General features: G+C 39.2%; 1 protein-coding gene across 2 annotated transcripts in view; it reads right to left on the bottom strand.

Moving 5' to 3' along the window:
* The window catches only part of PCCA (propionyl-CoA carboxylase subunit alpha), a 393,065-nt gene that overhangs the window by 278,752 nt on the left and 91,577 nt on the right, over nt 1–22,736 (bottom strand). For both annotated transcript variants that reach the window (XM_088021889.1, XM_028112036.2), the window contains exon 7: nt 6,125–6,256. In XM_088021889.1, the coding sequence (XP_087878015.1) occupies nt 6,125–6,256 (132 nt within the window). The remainder of the gene's footprint in view (nt 1–6,124; nt 6,257–22,736) is intronic.

The following is a 22,736-nucleotide window of genomic DNA, read 5'->3' as shown; positions in this document are numbered from 1 at the left end:
AACAGAGAAGCAAGTCACAAGGTTTTACCCAAACCAAAGAGAGGATTACACAAAGGCCTGGATGCATGACAGTTCCTCAAAAAGTTAAACATGGAATTATCATATGACCCTGCAATTCCATTCCTGGGTAAATACCCCAAAGAACTCAAGACAGATACTCAAACACTTGCACACAAATGTTTGTAGCAGCATTATTCACAATCACCAAAAGATAGAAATAACTCAGTCGTCCATCAACTAATGAATGGGCTTAAGGGGGGGGGGGGGGAGTGGTATATTCCTACTATGGAATATTATTCAGCCATAAAAAGGAATGAAATACTAATCTACACTACACATGGATCCTATATTCTACTTAGTTTACTATTAAACCTATCCAAGGTCCTGGGCGCCTGGGTGGCTCAGTTGGTTAAGCAACTGCCTTCGGCTCAGGTCATGATCCTGGAGTCCTGGGATTGAGTCCCACATTGGGCTCCCTGCTCAGCAAGGAGTCTGCTTCTCCCTCTGACTCTGCCCCCTCTCATGTGCTCTCTCTCTCTCTCTCTCTCTCATTCTCGCTCAAATAAAAAAATCTTTAAAAAAAAACTATCTAAGGTCCTTATTTCCATATATCTACCATTACATAATTTCCATTTAATTTTATTAGAGATTCAAATTCCATGGCGAAATTCTTTAAATTTTTATTTATTAATTTATTTTAAAGAGAGAAAGAGCACGCAAGCAGGGGAAGAAGCAGAGGGAGAGAGAGGGACAAGCAGACTCCACACTGAGCACAGAGCCCAATGTGGGACTCAATTCCATGACCCTGAGATCATGACCTGAGCCAAAATCAAGAATCAGTGACTTAACCCACTGAGCCACCCAGATGCCCCTGGTGAAATTCTTTATATGCTTATTTTCTCCACATTTTCTTCAAAAAAATTTTTAACGTATCAATCATACTTATTTTACAGTTCTTATCATCAACTCCAGTATCTACAGCATATGTGAATCTATTTCTATTGTTTTACTTTTTCTCTTGGTTTTTCACTATGCTTTCCTTTCTTTGTTATGTCTAGTAAATATGTACTAAATGACAGATAATGTGTATACCATGGTTATATGTGTAAAAATTTATCTCCTAGAAGATTATTCATCCAACAAGTATTTAGTGAGCACTGACTATGTGCCAGGCACCATGTATAAGTGATGCAGTAACAAAAAGAATACAATCCCTTCCAGCAAGGAGTTTACAATCACATGCAGGAAGTACACATTTAACCCATCATTACAATGGGCAAAAAGGCCTATAAAATCTGAGTTCCCTACCACATCTTCCTTCAATGACCTCATCTCTGATTTTTCCCTCCTTTGATCACAGAAGGCACATGATTCCTGGTTGTTTGTTGAACAGCAAGTACATTTCAATCTCAACACCTCTACACTTGTTATTCTTTCTGCCTAGTATGCTTTGCTCTTCTTCCTGATAACCACATGACTTGCCCTGTGTCACCACCCTCCCAATATTCCCTTCCCCCATTCCCTGTCTCATGTTTCACCATAGCATGTACTATATATTTTATTATTTGTTTACTGTCTGTCTCCTTCTTCTATAGTATAAGCTCCATGAGGGCAGGAATTTTTTTATTATTGTTGTTCATTACGTTACTCATTGCACTTCAAACAACATTGGACAAATAGTATGCACTTAAATATTTACTTAGTAGATGAATGAATGAATGATTTAAAATGTGATGGGCAAAGTGCAGGGTACTAAGGGGAAATACAGCAGAGGGCCTATGCCTCTGTGAGGCATGTATGTTTAAACCAACACCTAAACAATGAGGAGACAATAAGGAATGAATACAGAAGCAGAATCAACATGCATGACAGAATTTAGTACAGAAGTTGCAAGAATCTGAAAGATGTCATATATGGTTGGCATACACAGTGTAAAGGATAAACTGGTACACTAGCAGTTTGAAGAGAAAAACAAAGGCCAGCTATATAAAGGATTTGAATTAGTAGCCATTCAAGAGTTTGCAAACAAAGGCATAGGACTGAATTTGGATTTCTAAAAGGTCACTCAAGCTACAGTGTTGAAAGTTAATGGGGGGGGGGGGCGCGCCTGGGTGGGTCAGTTGGTGAAGCCTCTGACTCCTGGTTTCAGCTCAGGTTATGATCTCAGTGTTGGGGGATCGAGCCCCACATCCGGCTCCCTGTTTAGTGGGGAGCCTGACTGGGATTCTCTCCCCCTCTCTCTGCCCCTCTCCCTGCTTATGCTCTTGCTCTCTAAAAGAAATAAATAAATCTTTATTTTAAAAAAGAAGAAGAAAGTTAATTGGATGGGACCAAGACTGGCTACAAAGAAACCAATTAGGAGGTTGACAAAAGTAATCCAGATTGGATGATGATAGCTGGAACTTGGTGTTAGCGTGAGCAAAGAAAGAAGTAAATGGATCAGAAAGCATTTATAGGTGAATTCTCTGTAGCAGTATTTATCAAGAATGACTCTAAGGTTCTAGCTTGGGAAACAGTGTGGAAAATACCACCACTTTCTCAGGCAGGAAAGAATCGGGTTGAGAAGCGTACAGCAGGAGTCAGCAAACATTTTCTGAATGGGCCAGTAACAAATATTTCAGGTTTGCTGGGTGACATGGTCTGTCACAATTTCTCAACTCAGTCACTAGTGAAAAAAGCAGCCATCAGCAATCTGTAAAGAAAAGAGCAGGGCTGTGTTCCAGTAATACCTTACCAATCAGGTGGGCATGGAGCTAATTGCCAATTGCTAATCAAAGAGAAAATTATGAGCTCAGCTTTTAACTTGTTACTTTCAAGATGCCTCGGGGGCATCAAGCAGAACTATTTAAGAGGCACCCACACATGCAGAGATCTAGCACAGATAAATATATATAGATTTGAGATGTGAGCCGTAAGAGTAAGGTTGCACCAGGGTGAGAGTGTACAATAACATTTCCTACTCAGAATCCAAAATAAAACCACATTTACAGAACAAAGATAGGAAAAACAATCAGCATGAAAACTAAGAATGAACATTTAAAACAAGCCAAAAAATACAAAAACAAAACTAGAACTGAGTAGTGTGCCAGAAGTAGATATTTAGAGAAGGAAAAAGTGACCAAGAGACTCAAATGCTTTGAAGAGATAAACACCAGGATTACAAATTATATACTGAATGCATTGAGAATGAGAGGTTGCTGGTAGCCATTGCAAGAGAAATTTCCATTAATGAGGAAAGAAGCCAGCCGATGGTAGATTAATGATTAAGTGAACAGTATAGAAATGAAAGCAAGTAAGGACAATTCTTCTAAGACCTGTGGCTATGAAAGAGGAGACTAAGGTGACAGCTATAAAGTGACAAGGGGTTACTGTGCTCTAGGCAACCACATTTTTTTTCCACTAAACTGGAAGCACCATGTGGTGAGGGATCATGGGCATCTTGTTTATAACCATCACATGCTTCCCACTTAGCCCAGGGATTAGCACATTTGTTGACTGAGAATTTTTAAGAGCAAGGGTAATGGAAAGGAGCTGAAAGACAAGTTTTAAGATATGGAAGAGAGAAAAGATAATCCGTAAAGACCGTAGCCCGTGAAGGCTACTATAAGGGGTACATCTGGAACCTAACAAGAAGAACTGGCTTTACTGAGGATGGGAACACTTCGTCCTTGTAACAGGACAGAAGGGAAAAAAAGTGGATGAATACAGATTAAGGTAAACATGGGCAAGAAATGGAGGATATTAATAAGGGCCAAGCTTGCTAACTGTCCTATAACACATGAAAGTTTCCTGCACAATAAACAACTGCCCAGCCCAAAAGCTAACAATAATTAACACTGAAAAGTTTTTGCAGACTAACTCAAATCACAAAGTTAAAGTCTACATAGGGACACTCTTCTTCTAAGGAGAAAAAGACATGTAACTTTTCCTGGGAAAACACACACACAGACACTTCAATTTCTGCATTTCTTCCTTAGAAACCTTCAGCTGCTAAAGCTGCTTACTTAATGAGGAGTTATGTTTGGGATCTATAATCATCCACAGCTATGCCACTTTCCACCAGAAACAAATTTATAATTTATGTTTTATGCATATGGACAGAAGCTCAACACAAAGTTACACAGAGAACATCGTAATGTTTCAAACGTTAAATACATACCATCATTAAATGAAATCCAGAGAGCTAAGAGAACATTTTTAAATCACCAAGTTTTTTCCTATGAAAGTATGAGTCAGTACTAATCATGACTGAATGGGAAAAGATATTTGAAATGACATATCCAATAAAGGTTTAAAATCCAAAATATATAAAGAACTTACACAACTCAATACCAAAATACAAATAATCTGATTAAAAATGGGCAGAAGACCTGAATAGACACTCTTCCAAAAAAGACAATACAAATGGCCAACAGACACATGAAAAGATGCTCAACATCACTAATTATCAGGGACATGCAAATCAAAACCACGATGAAATCATCACCTTACACCTGTCAGAATGGCTAGAACCGAAAGACAAGAAATAAAAGGTGTTGGTGAGGATGGGGAGGAAAAAGAACCCTCATGCACTGTTGGTGGGAATGCAAATTGGCGCAGCCACTGAGGAAAACAATACAGAAGCTCCTTTTTATTTTTTTTAAGATTTATTTATTTGAGAGAGAGAGCCCACGCAACAGAGAGTGCATGAGCAGGGGAAGGGGCAAATGGAGAGGGAGAACCAGACTCCCCGCTGAGCAGGGAGCCCAACAACATGGCACTCAATCCCAGGACCCTGGGATCATAACCTGAGCTGAAGGCAGGCACTTAACCGACTGAGCCACCCAGGCGCCCCAGAAGTTCCTTTAAATATTAAAAATAGAAATACTCTATGATACAGTTATTCTATTACTGGGTACTTACCAAAGAAAACAAAAACATGAATTTCAATATATGTACCCCTATGTTTACTGCAGCATTCTTGACAATAGCCAAGATATGGAAGCAGCCCAAGTGTTCACCGACAGATGAATGGAAAAAGAAGGGGAGACACACACATACACACACACATGCGCGCGCGGATTATTACTTGGCCTTAAGAAAGACCAAGATGCTGCCATTTTTGACAACATGGATAGATCCAAAGGATATTATATTAAGTGAAATAAGTCAGAGAAAGACAAATAGCGTATGATTTCATTTATATGTGGAATCTGAAAAACAAACAAAAAGCAGAATCTCAGGGCGCCTGGGGGGCTCAGTTGCTTAAACTTCTGCCTTCAGTTCATTCAGGTCGTGATCCCAGGACCCTGGGATCCAGCCCCATGTCGGGCTCCCTGCTCAGCTGGGAGCCTGTTTCTCCCTCTCCCTCTGCCCCTGCCCCACTTGTGTGCACACTCTCTCTCTCTAATAAATACATCTTAGGAAAAAAAAAAAAGCAGACTCTCATACCCATAAACACAAAGAACAAACTGACAGTGTCCGAAAGGGAAGGGGGTAGGGGGATGGGTAAGTGGTTGAAGGGGATTGGGGAAATACAGGCTTCCACTTATAGAACTAGTCACAGGGATAAAAGGTACAGCAGAGGGAATATAGTCAATGGTACTATAATAGGGTTGTATGGTGACAGATGGTAGCTACACTTGGTGGTGAGCAGAGCCATTTAATGTATAGAGTTGTGAAATCACTATGCTGTTCACCTGAAACTAATGTGACATTATGTGTCAACGACCGTTCCATTAAAAAAAAACTGATCATGAAATATAATGCTTAAGTGGCTTCTTGCTCCTTTTAACTTATACCATTTAAAATAATCCAGGGGTGGTTGGCTGGCTCAGTTGGTAGAGCAGACGACTCCTGATCTTGGGGGTGTAAGTTCGAGCCCCATGTTGGGTGCAGAGATTACTTAAAAATAAAATCTTTAAAAAAATAGAAAAAAATAAGTAAAAAATTTAAAAATTTAAAGTAGAATAATCCAGTGTAAACACTGATTTATTTTAACCTACACATGCATATCTTTGCATTTTACTATGCATTTTATTTTGCATTTATATTATTGCATTTAGCAATAATTGCATTTTATCTAATGCTTTTCACAAAATGTTTGACTTAAGGACACATATATTACAGTAATACAGTTTCTCACCTTGACTACACCATCAAAGCCAGGGATTGTGTTAACCTTTGCTTTCTTAGCTAATAATTTGCTTTCAATCTTGTCACCCATGGCTTGAATAGCATGTGTGTCGGGTCCAATGAAAACGACATCCTCTGCTGCCTGTGAAGAAACACAAGTAGAAATTTGTAACAAAAACAGTATGGTGCTTGATACAGTCACAACTTTATAAAAAGAAAAACCCATATGTATATTTACTAATTATTTACATACCAAAAACAACTTAAAAGCAAAGGATTTGAAGGAATACATTAAAATATACAGTGCTGTATATGCTACAAGTGCACAAAGATATAGGAAACAAAGTCGGGCCAAAGAAAAATAACAAATGAAGAATTCCTGCTTGATATTTACAGTATTCTTTGGAAAAGCCACTTCTGTGGTGGTATATTTATATATAATATCCTGCCACCTAACCTAAACAGTAGATTCACCTTTAAAACACCTTATAAATCTTTGCATTCTCCATACCCTACAGCACACTGCCTAGTTCAACACAAATGTCCTTTTTCATTAAATACCAACTCTGTGCCAGGCTTTGAGCTAAATGTAGGGGACATGGATGAAAACCACAGGATATCCATTAATTCAAGGGAATGTGATCACTAAACCTCAGGGAAATAGCCAAAAGAAAACAGAATGTTTACACCCTTGTGACTACAAGAAATGAATCAAGAATCTAGTGGGAATTTACCAGGTAGAGTTATAGTTTCAACAAAAACTCTTCTGTATCAATCACATTTAGTTCCCCAGCAATGGATCTGTCCCTCTGTGTTTACAGTATTATAATGAACAAAATGTTAATGAATTTTGCCAACGAGCTAATCAGGGAGAGAGCAAAATATGATGTAGTTAGTGCCACTATAGGGCATAGTCTAGAGAAGTAACGGTGAGGATTGCTGAAGTAAAGGATGAGCCTACTAGGCAAAGAATGGAGGTTAAATATGAAAAAAGGAAAACCAGAATGGATGCTGGGCACCATCATAGTCAGGCCCTGAACTGTTCGTTCTCCCATGACCTTTGGTCAGGTTGGTATAAAGAATAAATCATGTATTTTATGCCTCATATTCTATCTACTAGCACTGGTGCCTGAAAGGACTCTGGGCTTGGGAAAGGAGATCCATTCTCCTTTTAAGTATATTATCCAGAGTAGCTACTGCAGTGTGTTTGTTGGATTGGTCTCTCGGCCATTATGAACCAAGAGGATTAAACCCATCCAGAGCAGAAGGTGGAAGGAGAACAGGGAATCAACAAAAGCAATGGAGAGAGATAAATAACAGGGGGGTGCGATGTCTATGATAGCGTACAGGAAGCTGACAGAGAGGTCTAGAGGTTCTAAGAGGAGTCCCGGCTGAGATATGGATTTTCAAAGGCATTAAACACAGGAGAAAATTAAAAGTTATAGATGAAATCACTCAGATAAAATGTATAGAAAAGCCAAGGCCTTTAAACTCAGGATGTATACTTTCTCTTGTGCCCAAAACCAACACAGAAGAAAAGGGAAATTTTAGATTCTGAACTAATAAAGTTTCCTTTTCTTTGTATGACAATGGGAATAGTAACCACCTTGCAAGTTTGAGTATTAAATAAAATAATAATGTAAAACGCCAAGCTGAGTGCCACAACTGTTAGTTCTTATCTCTTAACCAGAAGTCCTGATAAAAAAGAGAATACTAGAAAAGTAAGACAGGTCCATAGGACCTCAAAATTATAGGAACCCAAATACTTACAATTACCAGTTATAAATGGCAGAATGCAAGATGAGAAACCTCTTCAGCAAAAACAGAGGCCCATAAAGTACCTCCCCATCAAATGTTTGTAAATAGTAGAACCTTATTTTCTTAATTAAAAAAAAAAGAATCTTTTGTGAAACCCCCAAAATGTAAACACATGAAAAGTAGAGCTGCTCTGAAAGAGGGCAAAGTGGTCAGAGGCTTACATCTCCGCATACTCCACATGTCTCCAGTCATTTTGGACCACAGCAATTATCATATTCATTTCTCTTCATCCCAAACCTGCCACCCACTAAATGCCAAGCCAAGTCAAGAGGAAACAATCATGTTTCAACTATCAATTGGCTTTCCATACTTCCCTTTTCCTTGCTAAGATGGAGGAATTTTTGTTATAAATGCGGTTTTAAACACCACTATGCTAGACAGACGTAATCAAGTAATCAGAATACCCACACAAACAGCTGAATAACATAAATGAGAACACCCAAAATACATTATGATTATACAGTAAAACTTCTGATTAACAGGAGCCCGACAACTAGGAACCTCTGATTAGTTAACTAGATTTGTCTCATGCATTCTGAGTTGAGACAAATTACTTACCCCAAAATGCAAAATACCAAGAAAAAAAGCTCACATCAAATAGTTAGTGACTACTCTTTTGTCCCATCCAACAGAAAAGAAAAAGAGCCAGTAGTAAGCTGGGTAACTACTCAGACAGACGTTTCAATGAACCCGTTTCCTCTGTCTTTAGATGTTCTGGTAGCATTCCCTGGGCCGGCCCTTAAATGTCATTACAGCAAAACGAGAACGCGGCGTCCCAGCTCCGAACTCCCCGAATTCTTTGGCCAAAAGAGCAAGGCGAGGTCAGGGTGAGACAGTATGCCAACTGCAAAGTGACGGAGCATGTTTTAAAAGTTCTGTGATTTTGACCAGAGTCATCTGTGTGATTTGAAGTTAAGGCCAGAATTTATCACTAGTACCCTTTTGATCATCTTTTGTTCACCCTGGATCTTTTGTCATCCATCCAATTCTCCGCCTCCCTTAATCTCCAGTAAGTCTTTTTGACATTCCATAGAAATAAAATGCACTTCTAAATATATGCTTTATAAGGTCCTTGTAAATTTACCATGAATGGTAAATAGAATACCTGAAGGCAGGTAAATGTCTTACAGTCATGGGCCTGGATGGCTCAGTCGCTTGAGCATCCAACTCTTAACTTTGGTTCCACTGGTGACCTCAGGGTCATGAAGTCATGTCCCGCATCAGTCTCTAAGCTTGAGATTCTCTCTCTCCCTCTGCCCTTTCCCCCACCCCCGCTAGTGCATGCTCTCCCTCTAAAATAAATAAACCTTAAAAAAGTGGGTTTTTAAACAGCATTGGAAAACACCATAAGAAAGAAATTACAAAAGGCCAAAATCACTGCTCTAAGATTCCTTTCATTTTCTAAATTCTGTGATTTTATGATTCTGGTCAAATTTTGATAGAAGAAAGAAAAAAAGGATTCATTTTGAACAGCATGTTAGGGGAATAATGAGATTTAACTTACAACAGACTTGATGTTGTGAATGAAGGACAGAAATAATCATTATTTATAAAAAATGTATGATACACAATTCATTCTCAGAAATATAAGTAGTAAACTGCTACACTATGGATTCAGATTTCTTTTAAATGCATACACTTTAGGCTTACCAAGATAGTGGCATAACTGTAAAACCAGGGTCAGGCAAGAGACATAGCCATGAAAAAATTGCTGAATTGCCCAAAGGACTCAGATTCTAGATTTTAATGTATTCCTTGCTAAAAGGAAAAAGAGTTTCTGGTAGCAAAGGTCAGTTCAGGATTGGTGTGGGGAACTTAACAAATGAGTTAAAAAAGTGAGCCAGTGAGAAAGCTTTCAAAAATTATTATGATTATGTCAAAAGCACAGAGTAGCAGATAGAAAAGCTATCCCCTAAATATGGTGTTAACAGTATGGACATCAAAAAGAAAAATAGGGAGATTACAAGGTTAATTCATCTTTTCAAGACTTCAGAAAAAAGTCTTTTTTTTTTTTTAAAGATTTTATTTATTTATTTGAGAGAGAGAATGAGATAGAGAGAGCATGAGAGGGGGAGGGTCAGAGGGAGAAGCAGACTCCCTGCTCAGCAGGGAGCCCGACGTGGGACTCGATCCCGGGACTCCAGAATCATGACCTGAGCCGAAGGCAGTCGCTTAACAAACTGAGCCACCCAGGCACCCTTCAGAAAAAAATCTTTTGCTGCTATCTCTATTCAAGTACTGAAACTTCTTAGACATGTATCACTCATTTCAAAACAATAGACAGTTCTTTAAAAAGCAATATAGAGGAAAACTAACTTTACAGATAAAACTAAGCAAAATAAAAGGATCAAGATAAAATCCCATACAATGTTTTTACAAGGAAAATAAAACAAATACTAGAATAACATCCATGAAGGGGGAAAAAAAAAAACCCACAAGAGAAAAACATATCAACATTTAACAGATCAAAACTGTTACCTATTTCAAAACAAGCTGAAAAACATTTTCTAAAGTTATAGAAAACATGAAATAACATAAATCAGAATTAGAAATGTTCAGAAATGAGATGACATGCCTCAAGATAAAATCAGAAATTAAAAAGAAGTATCATTCTAGAAATGAAGACTAACCCAGAGGGAACTCAAGAGTGAATAAAGAAAACAGATAATGCCTTACAGGAAATAGAAAGTGAAAGGAAGAAACTTTTCTGAATTTAAATATCAAAACAATGAAATTATTTTTAAAAGATACAAGAGAAAATGAGAAACTGAAGAAAAAGAGCATCCAACATATGGATAAGAAGAGTCTCTCAAGAAAATTAAAGCAAAGAAAAAGAATACCAAAACTGTACTTCAAGAAAACGGTTTTAAAAATTGGAAATAGATAGCAAAAAGACATACTACAGCAAAACTGAGAAATTCCATCTAGAATGACCATGATACAATCTAGCAATACTGCTTACAAGAATAAGAAAAAATACAAGAAAAAAAAAAAGAATATGTGACTTATACAAAAGTTTAAATTATCACCGGACTCAGTCAAAAGTAATCCATGCCAAAAGAAAATGGAATAACGTAGTCAAGAAAAAGCATGAGCCAAGGATTTTAAATCCAACAAAACTGAAGTCCAAGAAAAAGTACAGAGAAAACGAAACAAACAAGAACTCAGGGCCTCTTTCTGAGGAACTGAATAAACCTGTAGTTTGCAAACTACAGGCTGTGGCCCTAATCTGGCCTGCTACCTGTTTCTGTACAGTCCACAGTCTAAATGGATTTTGGCAGGAGCACCTAGCTGGCTTAGTTGGTGGAGCATGCAAGTCTTGATCACAGAGTTGGGAGTTTGAGCCCCATGTTGGGTGTAAACTGCTTAAAAATAATGTATCTATGTATACGTAAATGGATTGTGGGGGGAAACAAAGTGTTTGGGGAAAAAATTTAAGAACACTGTATCCTGGGGCAGCTGGGTGGCTCAACAGGTTAAGCGCCGATCCTAGGTCCTGGGATCAGGCTCCCTGCTCAGCAGGAAGCCCGCTTCTCCCTCTCCCACTCCCCCTGCTTCTGTTCCCTCTCTCACTGTCTCTCTCTGCCAAAAAATAAAATCTTAAAAAAAAAAAAAAAAACTGAGTAACTGCAACAGACTGTTTTGCAAAGCCAAAAACACTTGCTATCTGGTCCTTTACAAAAAGGTTTGCCCACTCCTTTCTAGAGAATGAGCTTCAGAAAAACAAAATGACTAAAAAGAAGTCAACATAAAGGGCCTGTGGTTACTTGCAGGACTAAAACCAAATGAAGGCTAAGGAGAGAGTATACTTTATATCAGCTATATTTTCTATTTTTCCTTTTTTGTTTGTTTGTTTTAGAGAGGGGAGACAGGCAAAAGGAGAGGGAGACAAAGAATCTTAAGCAGGCTCTATGCCCAGCACAGAGCCCAACACAGGGCCCGATCTCACAACCCTGAGATCATGACCAGAGCCAAAAATCAAGAGTCCTATGCTTAACCGACTGAGCCACCCAGGTGCCCCATACTAGCTGTACTTTCTGACAACACAGATACAGTACAACTATTTATTTTTATTTATTTATTTGACAGAGAGAGACACAGCGAGAGAAGGGAGTGGGAGAGGGACAAGCAGGCTTCCCGCAGAGCAGGGAGCCCGATGCGGGGCTCGATCCCAGGACCCTGGGATCATGACCTGGGCTGAAAGCAGACACTTAATGACTGAGCCACTCAGGCGCCCCAGTACAACTATTTTTAAAGTGAGGGAAGAACAGGAAGATGATGTGTAAAATTTCTTTAAAGTCTTCAATAATCATATTGGTACTGATACTATCATCCTCAGATTGCTGTGTGTGTGTGTGTGTGTGTGTGTGTGTGTGTGTGTACACATACTACTGACTAGACAAGAATCCTTAAGTATTCTCATTTTATCATCTCCCCTGTCCCGGAGAGTCAGAACTTTAAATATGAAAATGAAGATACAAGAGTAACAAAGAAGAGGTTATCTTGAATTTTAATTAAAAGTATCACTATGGGGGCACCTGGGTGGCTCAGTCGTTAAGCGTCTGCCTTCGGCTCAGGTCGTGATCCCAGGGTCCTGCGATCGAGCCCCGAGTCGGGCTCCAAGGTCAGCGGGAAGCCTACTTCTGCCTCTCCCACTCGCCCTGCTTGTGTTCCCTTTCTTACTCTGTCTCTCTCTGTGTGTCAAATAAATAAATAAAATCTTTTTTTTTTTTTAAAGATTTAAAGAGAGGAAACACAAGCAGGGGGAGCAGGAGAGGGAGAAGCAGGCTCCCTGGGAGCCAGACGGGGCGGGGGGGGGGGGGGGGGGGCTCAATCCCAGGACCCTGGGATCATGACCCGAAGGGAAGGCAGACACTTAACAACTGAGCCACCAGGCGCTCCCCCCCCCCAAAGAAATTCTTTAAAAAAATTCCTCTCCCTTAGGGTGGAGAAAAAGATATCGGAGTTAAAATACCACCATGTTGCAATCCAGTGAAATACTAGATATAGACAGTAAGCATCAAAGGCTGCTTACATTGTAACAAGTGCTAACAAGACACTATGTGCCTCCTACAGTCTTGACCAAAGGCATCCAAACCCAAATCTGATTCCATCTCTGAATCCAGGTGTAGGAATCCAATTTGCAGAAAATGCCAAGAATGGAGGAAAACCCTGACTTGTACCATGAGCACCCAATCAACTAAGTCAAGATGGACAGAAATTCCAGAAGTCAATAACCCAAGGTTCTTCAACAGAAGTGTAAGGAAAAAGAAAGTCTGAAAAGAAAACCTGCGGATTAAGAGAAATTTAAAAGGCATCAAAGTTGAAAATAAATAGACCAAACCATACTTTCTAGGGATGCACATTTGGACAATAAAATTATTTTAAAATGCAAGAAAAGGATTACTATAAAAGTAGTGGTTATGAATAGGGAGACATCAGAGAAAAGGACTGAGACAGGCCACATGGACAAGACTCAGGGCAAATGTCTAACATCTAGACCTAAGCAGTGACTACAAGATTATTTACCTTAAGTAAGCCACACATTTGTTTTGGGTAGTTTCTCTCTTTTATTTTACAATAAAAATTTTGAAAATGATTTCAGAGTGGCCACACCAACTTCTGGAGTGAAACCAGCAGCTGGACCTGGAGCAGACAGGAACGAGGTGGGGATGAGCACTCCTACCACGACCATTTGGCCGTGCAGCGGGACGGTGCGGGATTAGAGAAGACTGGAAACCAAATCCTAATGCCTTTTCCTCCGCACGGACTGTGGCGTATCAATCAAGAGAGGTGCAGAACCCTAGAAAAGGGGGTGCCACTGGCCTCCAACCCCCTACATTTACAGGAATCACTTTCTTTGAAGTGCCAGTCAGCTCACTGTGAATTTAGAACCCAAATTATGTGACTCACTGGGATAAGAACATTAAGGTATTTGACTGTTAATGGGGGTGGGTGGTAGAGGGGAGACAAAGGTTTCATTCTAAAATTCTAAAAAAAAAAAAAAAAACCTTATAAACCAGCACAGTTTGTTAATTTGTTTGGGACGCTAACTGTAAGATCAAATGAAATCTAATGACATACTTACAAACTGTATTTACCTTACAGAGCACTGTGTATGCTGTGACTTAATTTAGCCAAAGGAATCTGTGTCTTTCTCTTTCAATATCACCAGTATCTGGATTTCATTCGGTCTAGTGTATATTTTGTATTAAGTGTCTACTTGGCACAGTGCACTCAAGCAATATTATTACTTCCAGATGATAGCCATGTACAATATTTAGTTAGGGAAATGGAATAGTAGGAACTGTCCCCACTGTAACAATTGGCAGAAGTCAGGTTTTCTAGTTGAGGAATATAGTTACGTATAAAACCCTGTTTTTCATTCACAGGAAGTGAGCATTACAGCAACAGAACCCTTTCTACTTCTCATATCTGACAGTGGAATGATGTCCATTTCTACTTTTCCGCTATTACTAAGTCTGAAAATGGTTAAATTTCTTTCATTAAATGTTTTGGAGGGTTTCTGACAAAGGTACTTGGAGCAAACAAAAGGTTTTGGGTACTTTTTAATTTACTAAAAGCCACTGAAATAAACTATAAGTCTCTGAATATCTTTCTACTTTTGGGGTAAATAAACTTTTCAAGCTCATAGGGAGATACTCTATTTTTTTAATTCTCATTACTGTATTCTACATTAACTTTGGAAATGTTCTTTCCATTTCAGAAGATTAAAGTTTGTCAGTGTTTGCCATCTCTTTTGTACGTATCTGATTTTTTTTTTTTTTTATTTCCTTGTAATCAGCACTGATACCTGTTTCCAGAGTCTAACTGATTGTAAAGAAGAAAGACGCTGGGCGCTTAAGTTTCACCTATCACACTCTTAGTGCAGACCAGGATCCTAAAAAGAGATGAGTTCAGATAAACCTGAGTGGGCTGTTAACCTTTTTTTTTTTTTTTCTTGGGGTGGGGGAGATGTAGATGCAATAACATTTCCAGCTGAAAGACTCATTCTAAGTTCCTAATGTTTAAGAATGCAAATGAAGTATTCTGTCTTTTCTGTGCCTGGAGGTGTTACGTGAGAAAACAGAAAAGAGGTTTCTAGGATTAGTTCCACAGATTTCCTTTATCATGTAAAATCTCGGGCTGGTTGCAATGGAAAGAATCAAAGAAAAGCAATAGAGAAGACACCCAGAGAAAATGAATTCAATAATTTCCTTGGCAATCACATTGAGAAAATTTAAAAAGTCAGACGTTGGGATGAATCTTAGCAATTCTAGTTTTAATATTTAGAACATTAAAAAAAATACATTGGCAAAATACTGATGATCAGTTCAATGACACTAAATTTTCTCAGATGAAATTGTCAAATGTATCACTGAGCTACCTGGCATTTTCAAGAAATCAATTTATATGATAATAATGCTTTCATTAAAAATGCAGGTACAAATTTTAAAAGTTTTTCTTTTAGAATGCATACTTTAAAGGACAAAGAAAGAAGCTTCACATTTAAATTTGTATGTGTTGCTAAGGTTATCCTTATGTAAACTGGCCACAGAAATTAGTTATGAAGTTGTACTTTCCTTCTTTTGCACATCACATAAAATATTTTATATCCCTACAGTCTGGATATTAAAAATGAGTTGTTTTCATTTCTCCCTGATCCGATTATTTTTAATGTTTCATGCATACTAAAATTAATTGGTACTTTTGGATTGAAAGTGAATACTTTCCCAGTTCAATTTTGGAATATACCTTATAATAACTATAAAATTAGATGAGCAATTTTACAGCGTAAGTAAAAAAAAATTAAGATTTAATAATACTTCAATTAGCATGAGGGGATGTTAATGCAGATGCCTCGTGACTCAGCTTCCTGTTCATTCCTCACAGTCCATTAATACTTACTGCCAGTAGTGAGTAAGAAGAGTCAGGTGGTAAACTGGTGAAAGGCTAGAGAGCTTTTGTTTAGTCCAAATATTAGATACTAAATTTAATTAATTTTTTTTAAATTGGTCTGGGATATGATCTGAATTATGTACTTTTTCTATTTCCTTTGAAAATATTTATGTATTTCTTTTAAAATTTACTACAGGCAGAAGTCCTCCCATACTCCTTCCTAAATTTACTGCTTTCTGGAACACATCAAGTTTTTGATACCACCACTGGATAGAAATAAGAGTTATATAGTTTGAATAAAGCATGCTCTACCTACAGCTGGGATATTCTTTTTTGTTGGCACATTTAATTGCCATGCTCTAGGATAGCCAACATTATAAAACTTATTTCAAATACTGAATGGAGGGCGCCTGGGTGGCTCAGATGGTTAAGCGTCTGTCTGCCCCCAGCTCAGGTCATAATCCCAGAGTCCTGGGATCGAGGCCCACATCGGACTCCTGGGTGAGCGGGAAACCTGCCTCTCCCCCTGCTCATACTCTCTTTCTCTCTTTCTCTCTCTCTCTCTCTCTCTCTCGTATCTCTGTGTCTCAAATGAATAAATAAAATCTTAAAAAAAAAAAAAATACTGAATGGAATGCTAAAAAAAGCAGAGATCATGATTTCCAATTAAAATCGCCCGGAACAACTAAGTAATTCCTCACACTCCTCAGCACATTTTAACCCACCAACCTGCTACTTTCACCCTTTGGTTTGGTCACTAACAAGGATGCAATGAAGTGAAAGTGACAATAAGATATAGTGGAATGACCCAAATAGAGGTTAATTTATCTCTAAGTGGGAATGTTTTCTAAGTTTAAAGAGTAAAAGAAAAAGGAATTCAATAACACTAATAATATTTTTTATTTACTTATTTAATACTGTCTACAGGACATTGTATTACAGCTTGCTTTATCCTAAAAACCATTTTATAAACATTTCAGTCCTCAGCTTCTAGTTTGTTTACAAAGTTAGAAAGTCTTCACTTTATTCTAGAATTCCACAGTAGTATCTTACGTTGTAGGACATCTCACAGTTTTAACAGATTTTTTAATATCTTTTCCTTAGGGCGCCTGGGTGGCTCAGCCGGTGAAGCGTCTGCCTTCAGTTCAGGCTCAGGTCATGATCCCAGAGTCCTGGGATCGAGCCCCGCGGCAGGCTCTCTGCTCAGCGGGGAGTCTGCTTCTCCCTCTGCCTCTGCTGCTCCCCCTGCTTGTGCGTGCACGCGCGCGCTCTCTCTCTCTCAAATAAACAAAATCTTTAAAAAAAAATAATAGATTTTCCTAAAGGGGGGGAGGGACAAGAAACCAACAGGACATAAATAATCCTCTCTACTGAACATGTCAGTAAAATTAGGATCCAAGGGATGAAATCAATTGCCCACTGTCACTAATAAACAGGTAAAGTGACAGAAACAAGACTAAGACCTTGCTACCTTCTCACGTCGTCTCCCACACTTGTGAACAGGTCCAGGTGACCAGGCTTCTCCAACGAGTCAGGGACCGTGCACTGACTACTGAACACTGCTCATACATAAGGTGTGCCCGGCGTAGTCCTAGGACATAACTATTACCCCAGCATCCACCTGGTTAGTGTTCCTTTCTATTCTCAGAAGTATGCTGGTTTGGACAAGACCTGGTTTTTGCCCACAAGGAGTTTATAGTCTGGTAGAACAACACATACCAAGAAACAGAAACAGTATGTGGTAGAGAGTAGTAAATGCACCCAAAAATAAATAAATAAATAAGACACTACTATGAACAGAATCCAATGTGGGAATCAAGGAAGGCTTCACAAAAAGGGAAGCATTTGAGGGAAAAAGACAACTAGGATTTGGAAAAGTAGCACGGGGAAGCAAAACATTTAAGTACAGAGGAAAACACCTCCTGCTGGCCTGTATAGGGTGGTTTGGTGGTTAGAGAATGAGGAGGTGGATACATGCAACCAGTGCTCATCCAGAAGGGTCTCCTCTTTCTCTTAAGCCCAACAACAAGCAGATCTCAATTAACGACTTCTCTGGTATCCAACTCAACAGCTAGTCATGCATTCATTCTAGAAACACTTGCCAACTACCCAATGTGTGTCAAGCACTGTGCTAAATCTAGGGATAAAATGACAGATGAGACAGAGATGTGTCAATGCCCTCTGGCTCATGCACCAACTAGGAAGATGTGATATAACAAGCAATTAAAATCACAATCCAGCATGAGTACTGTGATGGAGTCTAGAATATTCTGGGAAACTAATGGTAATTGGAATAAAGCAAACATGGGTGGAAACTTTGTGAGCCAACTTAATGTAAGTTTATCATACATGGAATGCAGTATTTCAAAAATTCCCTGCCAAAGGGGAAGAAAATTTCTACCTTCAGTTATACTAGATAGGCTATAATTTTAACATGCTCAGATCACCTGATATTTCTGTCTTTCTCAGAAAGTCCAACCAGGGCCTTCTTAACTTCTGATAAGTAAGACTTGAGCATGCAATCTTCTCCCTTCATTGAGGTCAAGCCGGTAACTGATGAGGGAGAAAGCGGGCATCATCTCTAATAGGCTAAGAGCTTCATTTCACATCAACATCCAGTAAACGTAAACATAAAGCCCAGCGAAATGATATTCTTAAAATGTTTTACCAGCAGTGTGACTCCCTTCAAACGTATGTGACCACCACCCTGACACAGCCTTTTGGAGTTCTGAAATTACAACGGACACCACCTATACACCCCTCACCTACCCTGCCACCTGAATCATATAAAACAATTGTTGGGCAGGGTGTTCATTTTCTTGAAAGAAAGGCGGTAATTAGAAGCAATAGAGTGTAACAGTTAAGCGCAGGGACTGTGGAGCCTGCCAGAACTCCAATTCTACCATGAACTACCTGGTTGGCCTTTGACAAGTTACTTAAGCACCCTGTGCCTGTGAGGGTTCTGAACCTGTGAGGGTTCAATGAATTGATATATGTAAAGCACAAAGGCCAGAGGGGACCCATGGGAAGCTGCTACATGAGTGTGAAAGACTGGAGTCTGTTACACAACTGTTGGCTGGCTCCCGCCCGCCTTCCGGGTGCACAGGTTTAACACGTTCCAGGAGCCACGCTCCAGAGACGGTCCTCCTGCTGTTAGCCCCTTCGCCTCAACTAACCCAGACCCTTCCTGAAGAGGCTAAGCCCACCTTCCCCCCCGCACCCTGCATCTCTTCCTTTCAGCTGGCTCCTTCCCCTCAGCCAACCCCTGCTCGAGTGGAGAGCCGCTTGCCCTTCCGACACATGACTAAAATAACGGTGAGCCTTCTTCCAAAGAAAGAGTGAGACACTGTCCTGCAGGAGGAAAAGACGTTACACAAAGTTTCTTTGAAGTGACTATCACGATACAGCAGCCAGATCTCTTCTGGTATCGGAAACTGCAGAGAAGGGAAGCACAAATAGTATGGAAAGACCAACAGAAACGAAGTGTGGGGGAATGGCCTGCTTGAGGAACAAATGCAGCCTCCCAGCCGACGGTGAGCCACTGGAGAGTTCGGAAGCGCTTCAGAAGGTCAGGAGGCAGCGGCACTCCGAGGAGGAAAGACTGAGATGAAGGGACCAGTGGCCCAGGTGAGGAGGCGGCCATGAGGAGCCACCAGAGCAGCCGTGGGACCTAGTGGGGGGAAGAGGTAAGAGAAGCTGCAGTGGTAACAGGAGAGCTGGCAACGGATTCAGGGAGAATGAATAAATGAGGAAGTGTAAGGGAGGGGAGTAGCTAAAGGTTAACTATAAGGCTTTTCGGACCAGAAAACTCCACTGAAATATGACACCAAAAAGCAGGTTTGGTTACAAGGACAGTAAGATTCATTCTGCCTATTAGTGCCTTATTAGTAGGACAACCAGGGGGGACTCCAAGGGAAGACATTCTTATCTGGACCTGGAAATGCGTTCAGTAGATCAGACCCAAACCAATCAGAAAATGTCTTGTGATCAATTACTCTGCACTTAAAACCTCACATGCACCTGGGTAATCTCCACTGCCGTGTGCTGTGAGATACTTCTGACAGATTTTAAACAGTTTACTCAGGTTATTAGTACCTTTAATATTTCAGTTCCAAAACAAAAAGCATGTTTTTGGAGTATACAGCTCTGTGGTTTAGGATGTTTTTCTGTTTTAGAAGCTCAATTTTGACAATGCAGTTACCCTACTTGACCAAAGACTTCAACTCTGGTTTAATAATGCTATTTAATTACAAATACACTTCAAAAGTCTTCTTAAATTCTTGGCTTCAATATCCACACGAGAAGTTAACAGAGAGAATATGACAGGTGAGCAGAACATATAAACTGCCGTCAAGGATGAAATCCATGAGCTGGGATGACATGCCAAGGCATTTCCATGGAACACAAAGGTCCACCCACCATACCAATCAGAAAACAGTGCTCTGATGACAAAAGAGTCATTAGTCTCCAGCAATTTCCAGTATTGTAAGAGGAGGCTAAATCCTAGTTAAGACCTACCAAGAAATAAAAGCCTATGCCTCATGAGATACAACGGATTTAAAATACAGTCTTCTGACTTCTTTAGGTTACCTATAATAAAGCCCTCAAAAGATTCAGTCCTTTTCCAATATGGTTGTCCAATCTACAAAGAATTTTCAAATTAACCACACGTAAATTGATTTCTGGGGCATGCAGGCATGCATTTATTTACTTATTTAGATGAGAAAACAGCATAGAAATGACCTTAGACTGGAAAGGTATAATCTTATGAGTTTAAAATAAGAATCTTACACTACTGGGAAACAAAAAAATTATAATCATTGTTCATACTACTAAATAGTCAAGGTATATCTGTAAGATAATTGTTTCAAACTTACTCATCTGTAATTTCCTAAATAAAATTTTTCTAAAAGTTATTTAAAATAACATAAGTCTCCTATTGCAACAACTTGGGATGACATCATAGGTAATCCAGAGAGCACACAAAATACACCCCCACCTTGGGGTCAGCTTCATGAAAACAAACAGACTCAAATTAGCATTAATCCCTGTATCTGCCTAAAAACCTCATTTCTTCCACAGATCCCATTTGACTCTTCTTTCCAAGAATTCCTTTTCCCTACGTTAGTCTCAACATGCTAAGACATAATTCTGGTTCCTTCTTACATGCTTACCCTCTTTCTGCAATTTTTTTTTCATCACAGAGAATAATACCTAATCCATAAACTTAAACGTTAACAATCAGCAGGTATGAATTTATCAAGGACCCGTAGAATGGGTGTGTTTAAACCTATGATGCTTCAATCCCACATCTACCAGGCTGCCAGGTCCTGCCCCACTCTATTTGGGGCTGGGAGAGTGAACCCCTGGCCTCTTAAGAGCATAATTCAAATCTTCTGGGAAAACCAGACATTTTCTAAATCTAACATTAATGTTTACATAAGCTACTATATTTTACATATATTTCACCAATGCAATTAATTTTCAATTAATCCACAGATTTTTAATTCTGAAAATAACTCCTCCACAGCATTTCTGAATTCATTATCCACATTCTCAACTGACGTGCACTGAAGAGAATGTAAATCGAATGTTACTGAAAATGATTATTAGGCCCCACAACATTCAAACTACACAAAACATTCTAAGATTACTTCTATATCATCCCTATTTTATTTTCCCTATTACTCTACACTCCCCATCCATTAGCACAGATAACTGTAGCATGCGCTTTTTGATTCTCCCAAAATCTCTAACGGCCATAACTAAGTATGTACTTACAAACATGATAGTGAATGTGCACTAGGCTAAATATATTTGTACAGATACACAGCTGTTTCAAACACCACACCCAGACCACAGAGTAGTCAATTCCTATCCAACTAAAACAGGACTGTTTTTAAGATTTGTTTGACAGTGAGAGAGGGAACACAAGCAGGGGGAGTGGGAGAGGGAGAAGCAGGCTTCCCGCGAAGCAGGGAGCCTGATGCGGGACCCAATCCCAGGCCCTGAGACCATGACCTGGGCTGAAGGCAGACACTTAACGACTGAACAACCCACGCACCGCAAAAAGGGACATTTTTAAATAATTGGGGAAAAAAAAAAGGTATTTCATGACATGTTAAATTACATAATAGTCTAATTTTCATGTCCATAAATAAAGTTTTATTAGAACACACATACCCATTCATTTACCTATCATCTAGGACTACTTCCACACTGCAACTGCAGAGTTGTGCAGTTACAACCGAGTTGAACAGTTGGGACACTATGGCCTGCAAATTCTAAAATATTATCTGGCCCTTTACAGATGAAGTTTGCCAAACACCGCTTATATGATAAAAGGGTTTAAAATTCCAGTCATTATAATCATGAGCACCAGCTGAATAAGTATCTTGCACAGATGCCATACAAGTGATTTGTGCATTTATATATATATCTACTTACTCAAGAGGAACTTAGGGTACCAAATCTGTTCCATGAATGGCTCAAACACAGAGGTAGACAATCCACCTGTTATTCATTTACTTGCTCATTAAACAAATATATATGAGTCAGATATAGTTCTAGGCACTGAGGAAATAGTAATGATCAAAACAAAAAAACTACTGTGGTTGTGTAGGTTACTAAATATGTATCAGACAGCAATACATACTTCAGAGGAAAATAAGAAATGGGAATTAAGAGTATGAAACGGTGGGAGAATGGTAACCTGCAATTTTAATTAGGATAGTCAGGGTAGGCATCTTTGAGAAAATGACTTTGGATAATGGCCCAAAGAAGATCTATCTGGAGGCAACGTGTTCCAACCAAAGAAACTAGCAAGTGAAAAGACCCTGAGGTTGTAAGCATACCTTATATCTCAAAAAAGAACTAAAACAAAGGAAGTGAGAAAGAGTGTAAAA

The sequence above is a fragment of the Eumetopias jubatus genome, unplaced genomic scaffold (genome assembly GCF_037043125.1).
Source record: "Eumetopias jubatus isolate StellerSeaLion01/CBP00866 unplaced genomic scaffold, mEumJub1_p1.0 scaffold_3, whole genome shotgun sequence".
Lineage (NCBI taxonomy): Eukaryota > Metazoa > Chordata > Mammalia > Carnivora > Otariidae > Eumetopias > Eumetopias jubatus.
The sequence above is the reverse complement of the archived record's forward strand: the minus strand, read 5'-3'. Positions and strand labels throughout refer to the sequence as shown.